Source organism: Oratosquilla oratoria, chromosome 21, assembly GCF_046742065.1.
Source record: "Oratosquilla oratoria isolate Oo_2021 chromosome 21, ASM4674206v1, whole genome shotgun sequence".
Classification (NCBI taxonomy): Eukaryota; Metazoa; Arthropoda; class Malacostraca; order Stomatopoda; family Squillidae; genus Oratosquilla; species Oratosquilla oratoria.
Genome location: NC_134797.1, coordinates 21,288,905 through 21,310,891, shown reverse-complemented (window position 1 = coordinate 21,310,891; position 21,987 = coordinate 21,288,905). Strand labels below are relative to the sequence as shown.

General features: G+C 38.7%; 1 protein-coding gene across 1 annotated transcript in view; it reads left to right on the top strand.

Annotated features, from left to right (window-relative positions):
- The first annotated feature begins 5 nt into the window (after positions 1–5).
- nst (phosphoglucomutase 3-like protein nst) overlaps positions 6–21,987 on the top strand; it is a 29,646-nt gene continuing 7,664 nt past the window's right edge. Inside the window, exons 1-6 of the mRNA XM_076204497.1 lie at positions 6–162; positions 13,058–13,128; positions 17,564–17,789; positions 20,005–20,136; positions 20,610–20,850; positions 21,627–21,810. Coding sequence (XP_076060612.1) covers positions 68–162; positions 13,058–13,128; positions 17,564–17,789; positions 20,005–20,136; positions 20,610–20,850; positions 21,627–21,810 — 949 coding nt within the window. The 5' untranslated portion in view covers positions 6–67. The remainder of the gene's footprint in view (positions 163–13,057; positions 13,129–17,563; positions 17,790–20,004; positions 20,137–20,609; positions 20,851–21,626; positions 21,811–21,987) is intronic.

The following is a 21,987-nucleotide window of genomic DNA, read 5'->3' as shown; positions in this document are numbered from 1 at the left end:
ACAGAACCTGCTACTCTCTCTCTCTCAAAATCAGTTACGTTCAGCTCCTGGGTTCGACCGTTACACAATGGATTTCAGCAAAGCTGTCTCGGTGGCCAAAGATGAATATCCCAAGACCGTGGAGAAAACTATCAAATATGGAACAGCAGGCTTTAGAAGCAAGTAAGTTATTATTGACAAGATAAGCCAAGGACAGATAACTGTCAAATAGTTTCAGTCAGGTTGTACCGGTACTTCGTGTTTTTTTTGTTAAACTGTCGTATGAATCCACATGAAAATAAGACACTACAAATGTATTTTCAAACAGCAGTAAGTGTTGATATTAGATAAGGACAGGTTTATACATTATCATTATATTTTCTTAAATTAGTTCAGTGGGTTGTGAGACATGTTAATGGTAGCGAAGCAATAAGCAATCCTGACATTGCTGGTATAAGATACGTAAGCCACTTTTCATGTTCGGTAGTTGTATATAACCAACGGATTCGTACACACACAATATAAAATTGGAACCAAGGAGGTAAAGAAGGAGAGATCCGAAAAAGATTTGGGTGTAATTATCTCAAACGACTTGTCTTATGATAAACAGATAAACAAAATTGTCGGAGAATCCTACAACTTGCTAAGACCAATAAAAGTGGCATTTAGATATTTGGACGAAGAAATTATTAAAATAATATTGGTCACACTGATAAGGCTTAGACTAGAATATGCGGCGACATTGTGGTCACTCAATACAAAAAAAAAAAAATAAAGAATATAAAGAAAAACAAGAACAAAAATCCAGAGAGCAACCACAAAAATGGCATCTGCACTTGCAAACTTGTCATATGAGGAGAGATTGGCTAAACTGGAGTTACCGACTCTGGAGCAAAGAAGAAAGAGAGGTGACCTACTGACCATCTAAAGAATCATGAAGGGCACAAATACTCGATAGAGAGGACTTGTTAAACTGGGACAAGAGAAGCACAAGAGGACATGGAAAGAAAATGAAAAGACAGCTACAGAAGAGATCTGAAGAAAAACAGTTTTCTACATAGAGTGGTGGACACTTGGAACAAACTGGACAATGAAATAGTGTGCGCAAAAACTATTCATGAGTTTAAGAGCAAACTAGACACTGCGAGATACAAAGGCGGGATACTACGAGCGTAGCTCCCCTTCCCGCAAAAGGTAAGCACGCACACACACACACACATACATTTATGTATATATATATAGATATATATATATATATATACATATATATATATATACATATATATATATATGGGGAAGGGAAACATCCAAATCCGTTCGCCTCGTTGAAACATTTAATAAGAATAAGAGTAAATGTGATATATTTGTCCAAACAAAATAATGTATTCACTTTGTTTCACGCGAATTTTGGCAATGTAAGTAAAGACCATAAACAGGTGGAGTTGGTAACAGGTATAGACACAAATGCAGTAATACATTAACTCCCCCCCCTCCCTCCCTCACCCGCACTTGAAAACGACGTTTTGTGCTGAGACTAAACGTAATGGTAGTAAAACGCTCAAAGAAAACAAGGGAGGGGGTTATAAAAACAATGCACAAACGCAAACAAACAAAAAAAAATCCATGAGAACGTACTAAAATATCAAGAAGCACATTATGAAAGCAGACGTGTGTACGCATAATGTACGTTTTCATATTCAACAGTTTCCGATTTCATATTCTAACACTACCGACATTAATATATAAGGTATATGATACAGTGTTTTGCTCAAGTAGAAGATAACTGCAGTTGTTATCAAATCTTTAGTTGCGTTTCCTGAGTCAATGTTCTGGCATCCTCTCGGTTTATCTGTCAGTCTATCTCACCTCTATATCATGCCGCGTCAGTACATCAAAGGAGATTGAAAACGCCTGTTATTTATCGGGACAAAATTCGTGGGAGACGCGTTCCCCTCCTTCTCACTCAAAGCTACGTTTTTGTTGCAAATAAGACAAGACAAAATAAGCGAATGTTTTGATAGTTTTTTGTCGAAGATAACACAGGAATTGATGGAGTAAAAGACACTTCTTGAATGCCTTTGTCAATATGGCGGAAAGCGTGGTGGTCGAGAACACGCCTTTGAGAACTAGATGATATCTCGAAGAACCTCAATTCGATTCCATCAAGGCAGAGTATTTTATGTAATAGTTCTCTCAATTGGGGACTATAAAATTTGGAAATCTCTAATATTCAGAACGAAAACGCTTCCTCCTGGAAACATTTCGGAATAATGGGACCTCTGGAATCCGAAACTTTTTGTTTTCAGTATTGGAAATTTCCTAATTTAAGCAATCTCCAATAGACAAGTACAAATATATATATTTACTAAGGGATTCCTGTTTACCATCTGATACCACATCTAAAATGGATCCCAGATCTAATGCAATAATTGTTACTTCTAGTTACACTGAATGAAAAACCCGCTGCCTCACAGGTGCTGGCAGCGGTCCTCTGATCCACTGTGAAGAAACTTTGGGTTGTGTGTGTTGTATCAGTGGATGGGAGTGGTCGCCGGTTGCCAGGTCTCCATATGTGCAAAGGTGTAAGAAATACATCTTAAGTTAACAGAGATATCTCGGGCTCATTCCGGTACCGAATATCAGCCCATTGGGGCTGCACTTCCTGGCGGAGATGAGGGGATTGACGGGTTTTGAAAATGAACAGCGGTCCATCTTGCAGGACCACCACTAATATGGACCTATCATTGGTGCTTTGCTTTTCTAAGAATCGTGTAAGTGAACGAATTACATTGCTAAATAGCAACTTTTCTACGTCAGGACCGTATTAATATCTCCCCTGCCTGGTTACACCTTTCTTCCCACTATTGCTGTTGTCAGGATATTTTATTCGTGGCACCTTTACCTTTTATTCTGTTAGTCGTCAGGATATCCAAATCACACGTGTAATGTGGGTTTTGTTCTGAATGACCTTGTCGCTACGGAGGGTTCCAGTAAGTTTATTAAAATCGCCTGGCAGCAGCTATGATAAGAGTGCAAAGCACGCGAGAAATGGTTCAAATGGTCAAGATCTTTCATTGCCAAAATATGAAAGTATGAATGATGTGCCTATTGTCGGAGTGAGATGATTGAGCGCATGTAGCTGTCTCAGGCAAAACAAGCCACGCCCCTTTCTTCCCTGACCAATCACGTTCGCCTTCGAATGACCCCAAGGAAGTTGCCATTGGCCAGAAGAAGGAAAAAAAAAAAGTGGGCGTGGCGTGTGTCGCCCGAGATCAAGGTGACAACATAGGAAGACATTGTCATTTTTAACAAGACATGGCACAATTGGGATATGCCTCCCCTGATAATAATACCTGGACATCCTGTTGGTGGATTCATACAACGTTTCAAAATTGCTTCGAGTCGCATTAACTTGAGGGGAAAATATGTTCAGGAACGTGGTGTATCTAGCGTTTTCAGTGTTGAATGCACGTGGCGTTTTGTTCATACTCTAACTGCAAGAGATATCGAGGCATCTTGCTTGCGTGGGAAGTGTTGAAGGCAAGAGAACGATGCTGTGATGGGGTCGGGGACTTTTCCTTTTATTCCTGATGCCGCCAGGATCTTCCATTCGTTTCCGTAACATACCCACGGTAGCAAAGAGGAACTGACGTCGTTATTCTCCTCAGCTGCAGATGTGTCGTTTGTATTAAAAGAAACCCAAGATAGACAGACTTTCTGTCGATCTTGAAAACACCATGTAAGAACGGAGTCTTTATTAGTAGGACGTTTGGTTTGTTAAGGCTGTATCAAGTACTTCATATACTTGTAGACCTGTAGGAAGCTATAAAAAACATACTAATAAAAGTTCCGTTCTTTCATGGTGTTTATCTTGAGACTTGTCGGCTATTGCCAATTACACATATGTGTCGTTTGGATGAGTCAGAATGTTGCTATTCAGTGTTTCTATGCAACAGTAATGGAAAACTGCAGTTCTATATTGAATATAATCAAACTAAACTGAAACTTTTTGAGGACTAAGAAAAGGAAAAGAAACATAGAATATATGGAATGAATTATTCTAAAAAATGTTAGGCAGAGGGTGACCTTATGACTAGTGGCACATCTAAATATTTTAGAATATTATGATAGGGATAGTACCAATGGTAGAGATATAATGATAACATTAAAACGAAAAAGAACAAAATGTCTACATGTTTTTAAATTAAATATATTGATTCAGCAAATAACTCAATATACATTAACAGCATGTGAGAAGGGCCGTAGCCACCGGGGGGGGTGGGGAGGTTGGCCCTCAAAAATGCAATTAGCCCCTGGAATTTCATTTTTACTCATAAGTCCTATAAATACGCTATACCGGAAAACTTGCAAAAATAAGCTAAGTTTTTGGTGAATTTGTGATACATGATGTATATATATATATAAAATATAAAATTGTAGTTATCATTACAGGCATATCAAGTATTATCAATGATTATATATATATATATATATGTGTGTGTGTGTGTGCAGCGGCAGCCCCCCCCCCCAAAAAAAAAAAAACATGATTAGCCCCCGAATTTTAAATCCTGGCTACGGCATTACATGTGAGACATTACTACTGTTGAACTTCCTTGTACATGAATAGTTCAAAACGGAAAAATCCCAAGTGAAGACGGTTTTTCACACTTCAGTTTCTTCCGACCCAATATGATATTTTATCGAGTCGGTTTACAGATTCTGCAATGTATCAAATTCTGCAGGCAGGAACAGACATCAAGTTGTGGGGAAGGAATTTTTGCTTGATACCAAAGAGCGATGGATGGAATTCCTAAGGAAATGGGGCGTTGCCAACCTCGCCTTCTCTTGTTGGGAGAGGATCGTTTGCGGGCCTCGCTTGTGTCGAGGCTTTCGGTGTCGTCGATCCGACTCGCAGTGGGACGAGAGGAGACGACGAGGCTGGATAGAAAGCTGTCGGTCTAGGCGAGGTCTCTGCTGACCTTGGATCCTTTTGGAATGCCGAGCCGAACAGCGAGAGAGCGGCTTGGACCCGAGGTGGCAGCAGCAGCAGCGTCTCGGGGGACTGGATGTCGAGCCGGACCAAACAGCCGGTATCTCACGCACAGCACACGCATTTTAGAAAATTAGAGAATGGCAGACGGGACCCAACGAGCGTTGCTGCTTTCCTGTGTAAATTATGTAACACACACACACTGGAACTACCAACCCTGGAACAAAGAAGAGAAAGAGAATATTACTGGACGTATACAGAATCATGAAAGGCATGGAAGTTCTTGACAGAGAAGATTTATTAAAGTGGGACAAAAGAAAAACAAGAGGACATGAAAAGAAACTCAAAAAGGATATTTATAGAAGATATTTGAAAAAAAGTTTTTCACACAGTGGTTGACGTCTGGAACAAATTGGACGAAACAATAGTATGTGCAAAAAACATACAAAACTTCAAAAACAAAGTAGATGCTGGAAAATACAAAGACGGGTCACTAAGAGCATAGCTCCCTTTCCGTAAAATACAAACAGGTAGAGCTAAATACACACTTCCTCATCTGGTCCTTGATCTCTTCGCTTCATATTTTATCCTCCCACCCACGTCCACTCCTTTCTGTCTGCCTGTCATTACTATTTGATTACTAAATGTTCTGGGTGTGGCTCGCCATTTCAATAACTACATGACTAACCGTCATGGTGTGTGTGTGTGTGCGCGCGTGCGTGATGTCTTCGTGTATGGTTCAGATTGAATTCATGCGGTTGCGTGTGGCTTGAGCTCAGCTCCGGACGACTCCGATTTCTTGCAAGCGGCGGCGGCGGCCAACGGTCACCGAGTGCAGACGACGAACATGCAAGTAAATGAATATACATGAATAACTGTAGCGCGTGGAGTATAGACTCTGAACGTTATTATGTGTGTGTTTTTTTCAACAATAGTCTGCGCTTGTATCCTAAGAAGTGAGTCAGAGGTGGAAGCTGGATGGTAATAGGATGAAGGGATAGCAGGACAATGAAGTGGTCTAGTGAAGAGTAATAAACTAATGCCGAGCGACATTATGGCTAAAATGAATGTAGTATATGTAGGGATGTCTCCTAAAATGAATGTAGGATTTGTAGGGATGTCGCCTAAAATTGATGTAGGATATGTAGGGATGTCACCTAATATTGGTGTAGGATTTGTAGGGATATCACCTAAAATTGATGTAGGATTTGTAGGGATGTCCCAAAATTGATGTAGGGTTTGTGGGGATATCACCTAAATTGTAGAATTTGTAGGGGTGTCACCCAAAAGTCCCTAAAATAACGACTGCGTAAAGTAATCAATCGATACCCCCATAGTGTGTGTTGCGTTTATATATTTAATTGCATTTGCCTATTTTATGATATACAGGAAGAGAATTACACCGAATATTGTCGCTTGTGCTTATACCGTGAAGTGCATACATGGACACGTGTGCGTGTGTGTACGTGCGTATGGTTAAAGGTACCCCATCACCTATGCCCTAGATGCTGGGACTGCCAAGCCAAGTCGTAGTCACCTGTAGCTGGATGAATTTGAGTCCACGTCGTGCAAAGCGAGATGGAAATCAATCCTCCACGGACATTTGTATATTTGTGCTGTTCAGCGTCACCTGTGTGTAGGTATATGTATATTATGGATTTGTATATTTGTGCTGTTCAGCGTCACCTGTGTGTAGGTATATGTATATTATGGATTTGTATATTTGTGCTGTTCAGCGTCACCTGCGTGTAGGTATGTGTGTATGATGGATGGCATCCAGCACCTGTACAAACAGGACGCTTGCCACCGTGCCTCTCCATCATATCCAGTAAATAGTTGGCCAAAGTAAATAATTTCCTCCTCCATGAATACAACATAGGGCTAGATTTACGCAGCGTCATTTCGTGATTAGATCTCCATCCAAGAATAGTGATAATTCTTAACGTATGCTATCTTTCTCCTTAACATCTACTTTTTCTTGTTTTTCTTCTCTGTATTCTTCCTCGCCTCTTCGCCTCCACACTTTCATCTTCCTCCTGCTCTACTTTCTCTTCGTCGACTATAACGGATTTTGTCCGCACGAGTCATAATCTAGTCATGCGTTAGAAAATGCACATCTGTTGCATACCAGCGTCCACCGACAGGGTTTGAGATATTCATCTGCAAATGAATAACACCGCTGGATGTGAACTTATTGATTTATTTATTTATCTCTTTACTTGTATTATTTCAGCATAACATTGACTATCGGACAAAATTGCTATGTTGTAATGAATGTAGCTATTAGGCGACATCTTCTAGACCTGGGTTCATCAAACTACGGCCCGCGGGCCGGATCCGGCCCGCGACGTCAGTTCACCCGACCAGCCGACGATACTGGAATTTGCTTGATAAAACGTATGGTACACGAAACTTTGTGATACAATTTAGATTTGAATATTATGTTTAGAGTACTAGGAGATCTTGACGCGTTCGGAGACCTCTTGACTGCTATGTGCCTTTTATTTACTATTGTAAAACTTAAATTATTGTATTTACAATGATAATGCGGCCCGCGCTCGTCATTCTTTTAGTTATCCGGCCTGCAGTGAAAAAAGTTTGGTGACCCCTGTTCTAGACAAATGGCGTTGCTGTCGAAATTTGAAATCTGACGGTGCAGCTATCGCCCAAGATCCAATGGTCTGTACTGAACTTAATCCTTCGCCAGTAAAAGGGTACCACGGAAATGAATATGATCTGGAAAAAAAGAGTGAAGGAAAATTGTCACCTAATACAAGTAATCAGATGTGTTTGAATTTGTACAAGTCGTTTAATCCGAATGCCGTCCTGTTTTTCTTCTAACCATCTCCAGTCCTCTCCCACCAGCTGAATGAAATAGTCTGACGTTAGCAAGGATAGAATATATTTAGTATGAAAGCCTTCACTTTCTATGTTTATCCTGAACGCGACCAGGCGACTTTTTATGGAAACAAAATAAAACCTCTTGTCCAGATGATTAAGTTTTTTTTTTTCATATATAAAAAAGTTTATAGGGAAATGTCAAATAATGGTAACTGACTGTGTGTATGTGTAGTCTAGATTGGAATGTGATAATTTCTTCGCACTCTTGACCTCCTATAATTCACAATCACAAAAATGGCTTGATTCATTCCCAAGGACATCCGGTCATTGCTACTTGCCCTGGTTGTCCAGTCATATAAGGCAAAGGTGACGGTTTGGACCGGACTTAATATATCCTAATACATAGGGTACAGGTGACGGTTTTGGTTCGATTTCATGCACACACGAATGCGTCCCGAGAGCATTCAATTCACTCCCTTCACTTTCTGTAAACAGACAAGATATACCTGTGACTTGAATTTTCTTTTTCACATAATTAATCTATCTTGAATTTATTTACAATTTAACATTTTAAATATTTACATTATCTTATTTCCTGGCTTGTTTCACCTTAATTCATTTTACAAATTAGTTTTATTTTCCTGAAACGTCAAGATGAAAATTCAAACGTCTTTCGATTTCAAAAGTTGCTCCAGTCGGGTGAGTAACCGTTCGTCCCGGAAGAACGGGAAAAAAATCCTGAACCTGTCTGGGCCCGGCATGGAGAGCTGGTTTGCTGGAATGACCTTTGCCGCTGAGCGTGACATTAGCTAGCGTCCCTTGCCGGCTTTGGCAGGAATTAGTTGTTGAAAATAATCATAAATATTGAGAGAAATTTTAAGTTTCATCTTTTATTAGGGCAGTAAATAATATTTTTGGTAATACTTGTCGGTAAAATGCAAGGGTCTCGTGGTTTTAATGGTGGTGGTGTCAGGAAAACTGTTAGTCATCTTTTTTTGGATTTCTGATGTTGCCCATGGTTCTGTTATTACTTTTTATTTATTTTTTTGTCACAGTTTTCCACTGTCGCCTCGCTGTGGTATGAACCATTTTCTAGTCACCACATTCTCTTCGATGACCCGTGACCCGTGCAACTTAGTCTGCTGTTGACACGTCATTTTTTCTTCTCTTCTTTCAGCGTTTAGTCACCGCGACGCTTCGATTAGCTTCCTTCCTGGCGACTCGATCGCCCACTTAGATTATACCTACACTACTTTTATTTTTATTTTATTTGTCATTATTATTGTAGTCGTTGTTATTATTATTTATTCTGTTTTCTTACTTAGGTTGGACTTTCAATGTCAATGTGCTCCGCTCAATTTCTATTAATTTCGTATTTTTTATTTTATTTTTTATTTATTTGTTAATTTATTTATTTATTTATTTATTTTTTTTTTGTGGGTTGGTTGGGTGGGAGATTCTTATGAGGTTAAACTCTTCAGCAACCTCCTGAGGTCCGCCAGGTAATCATAATGGTTTCTATGACCCTTCTTACTTAACCACTTCCGTTCCTGAAAATGATCTCATTCAGGGTGCCGCCCATCTATTCTATTCATATTTTCATCCAAGACGAAGCCTGATTTGAATATATTGTTCATTTTCCACCCCATATGGAGCTTGGTTCTCATCGCTTGTCATCATACATGGCATAGAATGATCATATTCGTTAAAACTTTTTTAAGATCATCGCCATCAATAAGAACTGTTTAATTTAAAACTTTACAGTTCAGTCCCTCGGCTGCGGAGCATACACACACGCGCGCGCACACGAGCTCTGAGCTCTCATCCGAGAGGGTAGTAGCTGTCGATCACGAGTCCAACACGTGGTCCAAGATCAGGGTGAATTACACATACTAAGAATTATATGGTATCGTAACGAATTTTACTCAGCAGCTTCTGAATAGATTCTTGGCTGACGGAAGACCAGTTCGATGATTCGTCCCGGCGAGTTCGATGAACTCCATCATACTTCGAGAGGAAGTGCTGTTCTTCTTGAAGCCGGTTTTATTCAGCCAAGGGCGACGCCCCGAGCTAGATGTGCCGCCTCTGCGACGTCAGCTTCCTGGTCCTTACTTAAAAGTACAACCGGATCGATAACACTGATAAGGGACAAGTATATCTAACCTCGTCAACACAGTGACGTTGTTGTGTGTATTTGGTTCCGGCTAAAGGCGGACGATTCTATGCAGTCGAGGGCGTGGACCCAAAGTTGAGCTTGGCTTGATGCAGCTCCCCACGTTTACCTGAATGAAATCACGTGACCTTGGCTGGAAAAGAGTACACAAGTTACGTGACAGTGTTGAAGGTGTGGTGATAACTGAGTGTGGAGAACAAAAGTATTATGTCTGCGGTGGTATTTCATGTAATGACCACCAGGATCCCCTTATCTTCGTTCCCCAAGTCTCTTTCTCTCTCTCTCTCTCTCTCTCTCTCTCTCTCTCTCTCTCTCTCTCTCTCTCTCTCTCTCTCTCTCTCTCTCTCTCTCTCTCTCTCTCTCTACGTCTTCTTCCCCGTGTAACTTTTGACCTTGAACTCCCACTCACATCCATATGATTTGATCGTGCATTTCACAAGTGGTGTCTATTAAACGATTTGAAAAAATCTCCATTAACGATTTTTTTTTTCTTTAGGGCAGTGATTCTCAACTTTTTATTTGTTTATTCTTTATTAATTTATTTTTTCTTATTTCATTTTTATTAATTTTTTGCCATGCCCCACCTAATCACCTTTAAAATTCTGCTGCCTCCTATGTGGTGATATACAATTCTTATTTGAAAAATAAACCCCTTCAGCTGGAAAAGCATAAAACCTTGGTTTAAAACCACTTCAAAAGAACAATTAAGGCATCAATGAAAAAAAAAGAATAAAAACATACCCAGACTTCCTCAGTCGCCCTCAATTGCCCCCCTTAAAAAATAACATTGCCCCCTGAAAAATCGATTTGTCCACCTGTGGGGCGTACGACCCACGTTGAGAAGCACTGATTTAGGGGATGTAGGGGGATTTAGCTAGTGAACGAGCTTGCCTGTTTACGTCCAAACGAATATATATTTCACAATGACGCAGATTTAATAATTTTGATATGGCAAGAATCCGAGCCGCACACTTTATGTCACACCAGACTTCATTAAAACAGATTAACAGGCTGTCAGTCTCCTCTCCACAGATATGTATCTCATAACTATACCCCGTGGGCCCTTCGTCATCCATGACAATGTACACCATAGCATTTTTAAATACTTAGGAAATTTTACGGAATTGACATCAAAAGTGAGAACATTTTCACATTGAATGAGAATCAGACAAGAAACAATGGTCTCAAACTGTCCGGAAATAGATTCAATTTGGAAGTGGGTAGAAACAACTTCGCCAACCGTGTAGTTAATGAATGGAATAAACTTCCTGCACAGGTAGTGCAATGTAGTTCAGTTCGAAGCTTTAAAAATCATTTAGATAAACACCTAAGTAAGATGCTGTAATGATAATAATTTATTTTATATTATTTGTTTTTATTTTGTTATCATTTGTCTGTTTGATTCTCATTTATTATTAGTTATATGTCAATTTATCATTATTTACTATTTACCTGTTTGTTTATCATTTATTTATGTGTCGTGTTTGTTATTTACATTATTATAGTTTTTATTTATTAATTTATCATCATTATGATTTTTTTCGCATCCGACCTAGATATGGACCAAAAGGTCTCCTGTCGGCATGATCCGCCTTTGTAATCCTTTGTAAACTAATTGCATACAGCTTCTGATCTCTTGAACTAATAAATTAGTAGATCTTTTCTTCGTTAGACCGCGGATATTTTTCTCACCAAACATGTCAGCTTTCCCATCCACTCTGTAAAATTGTAATAATATATATGATGAGGATGATATTAGCGATGATAATATAATAACACTGGTTTTGGTAACAATAATGGTAATATAATAATAATGATGATGATGATCATAATAATAGATAAATAAATTAATTAATACGAACAACGTCAGATAATGTACAGAGCTGTTGTCCGTCGCAATTTGTCATTTAGTTGACAATTTTACTTTCAGGAATTTCTCTCCACTGTCGAAGGGGTCACGCAACTGACTAAAACATCCTGGCATACAGATGCCAAAATGTGCTACTCAGTACAGAAGACGAAAAGAGTGTACACAATAATTAATGCGTTATATTCATTGTTATACGTGTACAAATTGTCTTGAACCGTACGCATTTGCGACAGAAATGATGTACACCATCATTCAATACACAACATATCCCACCAGAAACACATAAGCCACATCACAAACTCGTTGGTTGGGTGAAACTGCAAATTGTCCGATATGAGCTTATGACTTTTCATTGGCATCACTTGGTGATACCAATAAACAAACATTAAATATCATCAGTTATTACCAGCTTCATTATTATTATGTGAGTCATCAGACGTCAGAAAGAATCATCTCCCCACTACTATAGTCTTCAAATCCCATCAACATCATCCTCTTCATCTGGGATTGTTGCTACTACAGGCATGTTTCCAGTCAGCGATGCTCACTCCAAGCACATTATTATTATTAATACATACATATACCAAGGCTTTTTCCCCCCTCCAAGGGAGGTAGCCAAAAAGGGAAAGGCATAAAAACACTCCCACCCATTTCATCCCTAAATACACTCCACACCCCTCCCACCCTTCCTTTCATCTGAGCACCTCCTGGATGACGGGTCATCCCTGCACCCTGCCCACCGCCCTGGATCAGAAGCAGTGTCGCAAGACACAGTACATCCACAGCAAGGCCGCTTCATTTAATCGGCGACCCCCCCCCCCTCTCCGTCCCCCTTTGCATATAAGGCGAGGACGGGGAGAAATCCCTTCGGGCTGCGTCAAAATTTACTCACACATACTACCCCCCCCACCCACACCGCCCATTCCTCCTCATGCAGTCATAACATCATCCATATACAACCATTCTCCACTCACCTCTGTCTTCCGTCCTCTCCCTTCCTTCCTCAACAGACATTCCCCTCTTCCCCAAAGCCCCCTTCACCCCATCCATCCACCTCATCCTAGGACGTCCCCTCATGTTCACTCCCTCCACATCTGCCTTCCATACCTCTTTTACTAGTCTTTCTTCACTCATTCTTTCCATGTGTCCAAACCATCCTAATATTCTTTCATTAATATTTATTAATATAATTATATTTTTCCAGGGCAGAAGAGCTGGACTTTGTTATGTACCGTATGGGGCTTCTAGCCAGCTTAAGGTCACTCAATAAGAAAGGTAGGTTGATAATACACATATATTGTGTGTGTGTGTTTATATAATTTCATTAACTAATTGAAATGTACAGGTCCTGTCTCTATCTCCATCAGTCAGATTTGCCTTTACACGATTATTTGTTTACTTACTAATTTATTTTCTATTAATTCTCTTTTAAATTGTTCAACAAATTGATACATATGTATGGATTTTCCGTCTTCCAAGCACTATATAGTTTTCATTTTTCCATGACCTTTATTAGAAATTACGTAAAAGGTGACGTCATATTGAACTCATTTATTGAACTCTGGAGGTTTGATTTAATTAAAGTAATAAAAAATGTATATTTAAATTATTGGATTAAATCTGAATAAATAATAATTTTAATAACCAATTGCTACTGATAATTTGTAGTCTATTGAAAAATTTAAATATTTGAAATAAATACCGAAAATTCTGGTCGGTGAAAAGTAAACAATGGTCGCGAAAATTACACAGGGGAACACTCATTTTGTTGCATTTAAAAAAAGACTTTTCTATAGTCAACTTGAGTGTGCTGATTTCAAATCTGAAGTCGGGTTTTGTCTGCAAGCTACAGATGTTATGCAATTTGACATTTTTATTTTACAAAGGATTACAAAGGCAAAGCATGCCGACAGGAGACCTTTTGATCCATATCTAGGTCGGATGCAAAAAAAAAAAAAAAAAAAAAAAAAAAAAAATCATATTAATAATAAATTAAAACTATAACAATGTAAATAACAATTAAAATACATAAATAAATGCATTGGTATAGTTGAATAACAAACAAACAGGTAAATAGTAAATGATAATAAATTGACATATAACTAATAATAAATGAAAATCAGACAGACAAATTATAACAAAACAAAAACAAATAATATAACATAAATTATAATAATTACAGCATCTTAGGTATTTATCTAAATGATTCTTAAAGCTTCGAACTGAACTACATTGCACTACCTGTGCAGGAAGTTTATTCCATTCATTAACTACACGGTTGGCAGAGTTGTTTCTACCTACTTCCAAATTGAATCTATTTCCGGACAGTTTGACACCATTGTTTTTTAAATTTTCGTTATTATAGGAAATTGTAAAATCAGCCACAATTCTTTTGTTCACTTGAATCTTAAAACAGTATGAAAGCCATTTCTGTACATTTATTAAGGCAAAAGAAACAGAACATTAACAGAACATCTATCCCAAAGTTAGATTAGCATCCTTCAGAACATCACCACAGCTGATGGAAGCTTATCAATTTCTTTGTGTATTTTTTTCAGGCAGGAATTTGTGTTTGTAACTTTTGCGTTTGTACATTTCATCTGGGCAATTTCGTTTAATGCTCCAGCAGTAGTCAGCCATCATACTTTTGTCCCAGCGCCCTTGGTAGCGTTCTTCCATGATCTTTAGGTCTTGGTGGAATCGTTCTCCTTGTTCGTCACTCACAGCCCCCAGGTTGTCAGGGAACTGATCAAGGTGGCTGTTCAAAAAATGAAGCTTGATGCTCATGTTGCACCCGAGATCACGAAAAGCGAGGAGCATTCTGTTCACAAGTTCACTGTAGTTCTCCGCCTTATTGTTTCCAAGGAAGTTCTGAACGACTGCCACAAAGGATAACCATGCTGCCCTTTCTAAAGCGGTCATCTTAGCAACAAACTGATCATCACGAATTAGGGTTCGAATCTGTGGGCCATCAAACACGCCTGCTTTGATCTTCTCAAATGATAACCCTGGTAAAGCTGTGATGATGTGTTGGAAACATTCACCTTCGGTTTCCAGTGCCTTGACAAATTGTTTCATCAAACCTAATTTGATGTGAAGAGGAGGAAAGATGATCTTATCTCTGTTTACAATTGGGTCTTGTATGATATTTGGCATGCCTGCTTCAAGGGTGTCACGAATAGGCCAGTCCTTCTGGACCCAATGTCTGTCTCGTGCTCGGCTGTCCCACATACAGAGGAAACATGGAAACTTGGTGAAACCTTTCTGTTGTCCAAGAAGAAAGTTGACCATCTTTAAGTCTACACAAATTATCCAATTGTGCTCATGATACTTTAATAAGTCCATGACCATTCTCATATCATCATAGTCTTCCCGCAAATGCACTGAGTGATCGACAGGTACTGCTCCATAAACATTGCCATTATGTAAAAGAACACACTTTAGACTGCGTTTTGAACTGTCTAAAAAGAGTCTCCATTCAGCAGGACTATAGTAAGGTACACCCAGTTCTTTGAGAAGCCCTGGGATGTCATGGCAGTAAACAAACTGTCTGTCTTTTGAAAAGAAGGTCACAAAAAGCTGGTCACGCTTTCTGAAATATGATACTTAACAGAGTGATCAACAAGATTTCTGCCTTGTAATCTTGATGCCAAAAGCTCTGCTGCTTTCTTTGAAAGACCTAAATCCCGCACTAAATCATTCAGTTCAGCCTGGGGAAGAGGCTTAGGGACGGGGAAAGGTTCAGTGTCTGAAGAACAGTCCTCCGATTGTGAACACTTTTCTGACAATTCACTGTCACAACTGTCTTGCTGGCTTGTATCATGTCCAATGTCTTTATCGTCCAATGAAGGCAAGCCTTTGAAAACTGGAACAGGTACTTCTTCAGAGTGCGGAACAGGCCGAATAGCTGAGGGAATGTTCGGATACGTAATCTTATGTCGGTTTTTCTTCCCAACACCCGTTTTGTTTACCATGCAGAAATAACAGTCAGTTACATGGTTGGTGGGTTCGCGCCAAATCATTGGAACTCCAAAAGGCAGACCTTTGCGTTTTCCTTTGGTCCAGTCTCGAAGCATTTCCTCACAATTGTGGCACACAACATGAGGAGCCCATTGCTTGTCTTGATCACCAAGATGAACTTCAAAATATGCCTTGTAGGCACGCTTGACGAACGAGGATATGTTACGTCTCTGACGATTGAGTGTGTAGCATCCACATATGTAGCAGAAGGCATCAGGCTTGTTTCTGCAATGATGTCTCATTCTGGAAGCCATGTTTGAACTGAAACAAAAGAAGAATGATCAAAATATTAGAAGCTATCTATATATATGGACGTTAAAATGCTTATACATGGTTTACGCAAGTTCACATATGTACAATTTCATTAACCTCAAATTGCATACAAACTAGAGCTTGTAGAGAAAAACTAATTTCAGATTTGAAATCAGCGCCTAAAAGTCTTTCAAAATCTGTTAAAATATCCAATGCAACTCAAAGTTACAGAAAAAGTGTTCCCCTGTGTTATAGGTACGGCTTACGGATAGCGGCCGGCCTCATACCTCATTCAAACCTCTGATTCCGTGAAGATAAGACGCTGAGAATTTGTGTAAACTAAAATTACTGTAAATCAATTTAGGAGGAACTTTTACTCCCAACTGTAAAGATTAATCTCTCTTTAAAACAAAAGAGGATTACTTCACAATTTAAAACAGGGGTTCTTAACCTTTTTTCTCCAATTCCCCACTTTTTAGTGAGCCAAGTAAGTCAACAATTGGATGTAATGTATTAAATTTTGAAGCACTGTCGATTATTTGTGGGTGGAAACAAATTCACGAAATGTGACAACAAGAAGACACCAGAAACAAACAAAAAGAAACAAAAACACATCGATTAAAAAAAAAAAAGAGTGGTTCTTCTGTCCGACCGGTCATTCCCCACTTGGCAACTACGCCATTCCCCACCAGTGGGGAATTCCCCACAGGTTAAGAAACACTGATTTAAAATAACAGTTGGATAGGCTCAATAAGGCGAAAGAGACGTACATACTCGGCCGAGTTAAAACCTGTCTCTCGAAAAGTATTCGCCTTTTCAATAAATTACATCTAAATATCAAGAAGGTAAGAACTTCCTCATTTTGAATTAGTCTAACTAAAGTAATAAATTGTTTGTTTGGATGAGGAAAACAGATCCTTTTTCAATACCTTATGTCATTCTTCCATCCCAGACTAAGAGTAATACTAAGATATGGCCCAAATTAGGATCATAAACAACTTTAGAACTAGGTATGATAAATGGAAAATAAGAGACAGGACCTTATGAGCTTTGCTTCTTTACTGTGCAGTATATGACAATTAGGTGAAATGCAATGCAGACAACAGTCCAGAGTTTCTTTCCAGAAAGATCTTTAGTGGGGATTGAGGAGACTGCTGACTCATGTTGAGTTATGGTTGTCTCATCTGTGAAATATGACAAATCACTTCTTATTAATGATTTGTCTTTCACATCCTACAACTGGCCCAGTGATGTATTGAATTTCAGTCTATCTCACTTTGTAATGGTGTAGGCTTGGATTTGATCCTCATTGATCACTTATGATTGCCATTTTCTCTGGTTGTCAAAGTGCACTAGTCCTGGCCACAGCTAAGGACCTACTGACATAAGCACTTCCTATTTCTTTTCTTTTTTATTTACAGTAGTTTTTTTCTTACAGCTGTTATTGGAGTTGTCATCACAGCCTCACATAACCCGGAATGTGACAATGGAGTGAAGTTGGTCGATCCCATGGGAGAAATGCTAGCTCAAGAGTGGGAGGTATATGCTACTGACCTTGTCAATGCCAAAGATGAAGGGATTGCTGATGTTTTAAAAAATATTGTAAAAGAATGCAAAATTGACACAAGCAAGGAGCCCTTTATCTTTATTGGGCGAGATACAAGGTGGGTTTGGTAATAGCTGTACAATTATAGCTTAACCCCTTTGGCATGATGTACACTGACACTACTTTATAGCCTATCAACAACCTCACTCTCTCTCTCTCTCTCTCTCTCTCTCTATTCGTCAGGATTTAATTTGTACAAATTGAGATTCAAGAAGGAAATAGGCAAGCACTGGTTTACCAGTAGAGTGATCAATGAATAGAGTAGACTTAGTGACCATGTAAAGAGTGCTGAAACTATCGATTGTTTTGAGAGAAGGTAAGGCAACTTTATGGATGGGAATGATAGGTGGTAATGGACATGGAACTGCCTAGTGTAGGCCTTATGGTCTCTTGCAGTCTCCTTCATTCTTATGATCAGACTTTTTTTTTCTGATTGAGCTAGGAAGTCAATTTTTTTTCTTTTTTTATACTAAAAGTCATGCTGATCATTGTAGTCATTCTGACCAAGTTTCATTGAAGTTTGTCAATAGATATCATACACCAGGGGTTCTCAAACTTTTTCTCGTTAAGTACCCCCTGAGTTATAAGATCATCTTCCCGAACCACCAATAATCTGACAATGAAGAGAATGGTAATTTATTGACTAACTCATTAAAGTACAATAATTCTGCAAAGGATACTATAAAATTATTTAAATTTTAATGACTTTATTCAGAAGATTAAAGGAACACACACTGCTAGCACGGAATTTCATAATCCACAACTACCACTATTTAAAATACGTTTTTCGTCAGCTATCTAAGTACCCCTAGAAATCTTCTTGTGAACCCCTGGGGGTTCGCGAACCCCAGTTTGAGTACCCCTGTCATACACAATAAAATCCTTATTTTATTGTGCAAAAGTAATCAATATTCAACCTGCTACTACTCTTTTTTTAAGTACCAGTATTGGGCATGACTTTGATTATCAACATACCAAACATGTATAGGATTAGTGGTTATTTTTTGTTCTGTTTATAACTTAAATCCATCTAGAAATTCCAATATTCAACACATAATAAATTATATTCAGAATATAGAACAAAGTGTCAGTTTTCAAATGAAAAAAGAATCGTGCAAATAGATAACAAATTGTCAGAAAAGTAGTACTTTGAATGACATTATTTTAGTGGGGAAAAATTGAGAAAATGAACAGCAAAGTTTAACTTGAGGTTTTTACGTTCCAGACATCAATTTAATGGATGTGATTGGTGAAATATGCAATATACAGATGAATTATTTGATAATTCATTATTCAAGTAAATCAAGGCAATCAAAATGTTTCTAAAAGTAGAGATTGTTAGCCCTTTTTCGGTAAAGGGCTATCAATCGCTTTCCTCTTCATGCTTCCTCTCTTTATTATGCCTGATATTCTCCCCTTCTTTGCTGCAGCCTTCTTCTATTTTGGTGGTGTCGGCATTTCAAATATTTGTAAGTGTCTGTAGGCTGTAGGAAACCAAGTGGAAGCAAAGAAAACACCGTGCATAGTAAATGTCAACACAGCCATGTGGGTCACGCATGCGTCCCTACTCACATTGTGGCAGGAACTGATGCTCTCCCCCTTCTATGTCACACACACCACAGAGTTGCTGTCAAATACATTATTTAAAAGGACAAGATAAAAAAAGCTGTTCTCAAAACAGTAACAAGCTGGATATATGTAGTCAAGTGTTCTCATGCTAGGGTTGCCAGCATGTGATATTTATATTAAGTGATAATTTCAGCAAGTTTTCAATTTTCTCATAATTCTTCATTTTTTACCTCTATAAAACAGATTAACATCCTTAAGGCTATCAAGCAATAATTAGACCCATCCTTGACTATGCAGTACAGTCATGGTCTCCATCCTATAGAATGGACTCACTAGAATCTGTACATAGAAGAATGACCAAAATATAAGGGCTCAGAAATTTACCATTTGAAGATAGGGATAGAGAACTTAAATTCTACTCTCTGGAAAGACAAAGAGTGCAGGGTGATTTAATAAGTGGGTCAAGGGCTTTAACAAGGGTGATACAGGCAAGGTCATCATATTAAGATGGCAGGCTATGACTGTAATGTATTTAAATTGAACAAATTTAGGTTTTAGGAGGACTGTGGATAGAGTTTTAGATATATCCAGGCCGTGGCAGTGATTCAGTTTTCAAATGCAAGATTCTTATATACTGAATGATTATTCCTGCTCTTCCTGTGAAAGTTCATTTTGTTTACAAAAATATTCTTTTCTCCTTCCAGACCCAGCAGCGATAGATTGAGAGACGCTGTCCTAGCAGGTGCAAATGCCCTCAATGCTAAGGTGAAAGACTTTGGAATTGTGAGCACACCTGTCATTCACTTTGTCGTCACCTGCCATAATGATGGTGGCAAGTAAGTATCATTAACATTAATCTATGTATTCCTCTATGTATGGAACCAATAATGAGTACCTGGAAGCGGTGGGTCTATGAGATGGACGTCAGATGCTGTCCATCTTCAGAATCTCTCAATGTTCTCCTATCCTAGAAATATATTCCCAGAAGGCTGATACTTGATCCCTAAACCAGACCCAAGACACTCACTCTCACTCTCTCTCTCTCTCTCTCTCTCTCTCTCTCTCTCTCTCTCACTCTCTCTCTCAATGTGTGTTAAGTGCTTTGAATTAGCCACCATCCTTATCAGGAGGAGATGGCCTTATAGTGATGTGGCTTAAAATGATAGAGAAAGCCACTCTGCAACAGAAAAAATTCTTAAAAAGGACTTGTAGGTATTAAAGGAGTTGAAATGAAAAATGTATAAATTACTTTTTGCAACAGATCTTATTATTATATAATTATGTACTGATTTCCCACTACCCATTTTAGGTATGGTGAACCAACCGAGGATGGCTACTATAAAAAGATGACACAGGCTTTTAAAAAGCTCAGGTCCTCTGGTACAACTGTTGGAAACTACAAACCTGACATTTACTTTGATGGTGCCAATGGTGTGGGGGCACTCATGATGGCAGAGATAGCCAAATTGTTGGAAGGAGATATGAACATAGAAATGTACAATACTGGGGATGGTGTTCTCAATCATGAATGTGGAGCAGATTTTGTGAAGGTAAGTTACAATTATGAAAAGATTTTCTGTATAGAAATAAAATCATTCAGGAAGAGTTATCTTAGGATGGAATGGAATTGAAGAACAAATGAATTGAGGAGCTATTGGCCCAAGATATCTCTTTATGAACTTCAATTGCATTTTGTACACTTTTTCACACAAGAAGAGCTCATAACCAACAACTGCTGTCTTCTCCCTACCCCTTTTTGAGCCTGTGACATAGAAACAGTTCCACACTGATACAGCACACAGATCTTTGAGAGGTTCAAAGGACTGTTGCCAGCCACTGTGAGGCTGTGGGTTTCCCACTGGAAATTCAAGGCAACAATTACTTTACTGAATATCTGTTCCATCAATAGTTGACATCATTCATACTACCTGGTAGCTTTTAAGGTTGCCTAATAAAAGGGTTCAGTACCCTAACTTAGCTATTAGTTTCTAATCTCTTCTCTACCATACACATCCCTATTTCATCATTTATCCTGTTCTCTCCATTCAACATCATATACAAAGGCTTTTTAGAAGGGGGTTGGCCAAGTCAAAGTTAACATATTTGCCATGACTGCAAGAAATAGACAAAAAGAGGGAGTCTCTCTTCAACTTGTTTTGCCTCATTTACAACATGCAAAGGACAGGACTATGTCAAGGCTAGCTAATCTAAGAATAGACCATTATTGTCAGAAGTAATGGAATGCCATGCACTGAAACCACAATGTACATTTTCCCACAAAAATATTTTTGTATAATTCTTAATATTATCTTTGGCATCTGTGCAGGTTCAGCAACGGTGGCCAAACAATGTGCCCAAGACTGTTAGTAAACGTTGTGTCTCTGTCGACGGGGATGCTGACCGAGTAATTTACAGCTATTTGGATGAAGACAAAAGATACCACATGTTAGATGGTGATAGAATAGCCACACTGTATGCTGGATACATTCAGGAGCTACTGACTGTTTCAGGTAACAGAAATTAAATGTTATAAAACCTAGTTTACTTCATCTTCAAGTTCAAGAACTTTTCCTGATGCATTACAACTTACTTTCATGTGTATAACATATTTTGTAGTCACGGGTGCAGTTTTTACCTGATTGGTGGTTTGTTTTCACATCACAAACTTCCCCCTATCAGGAGACTAG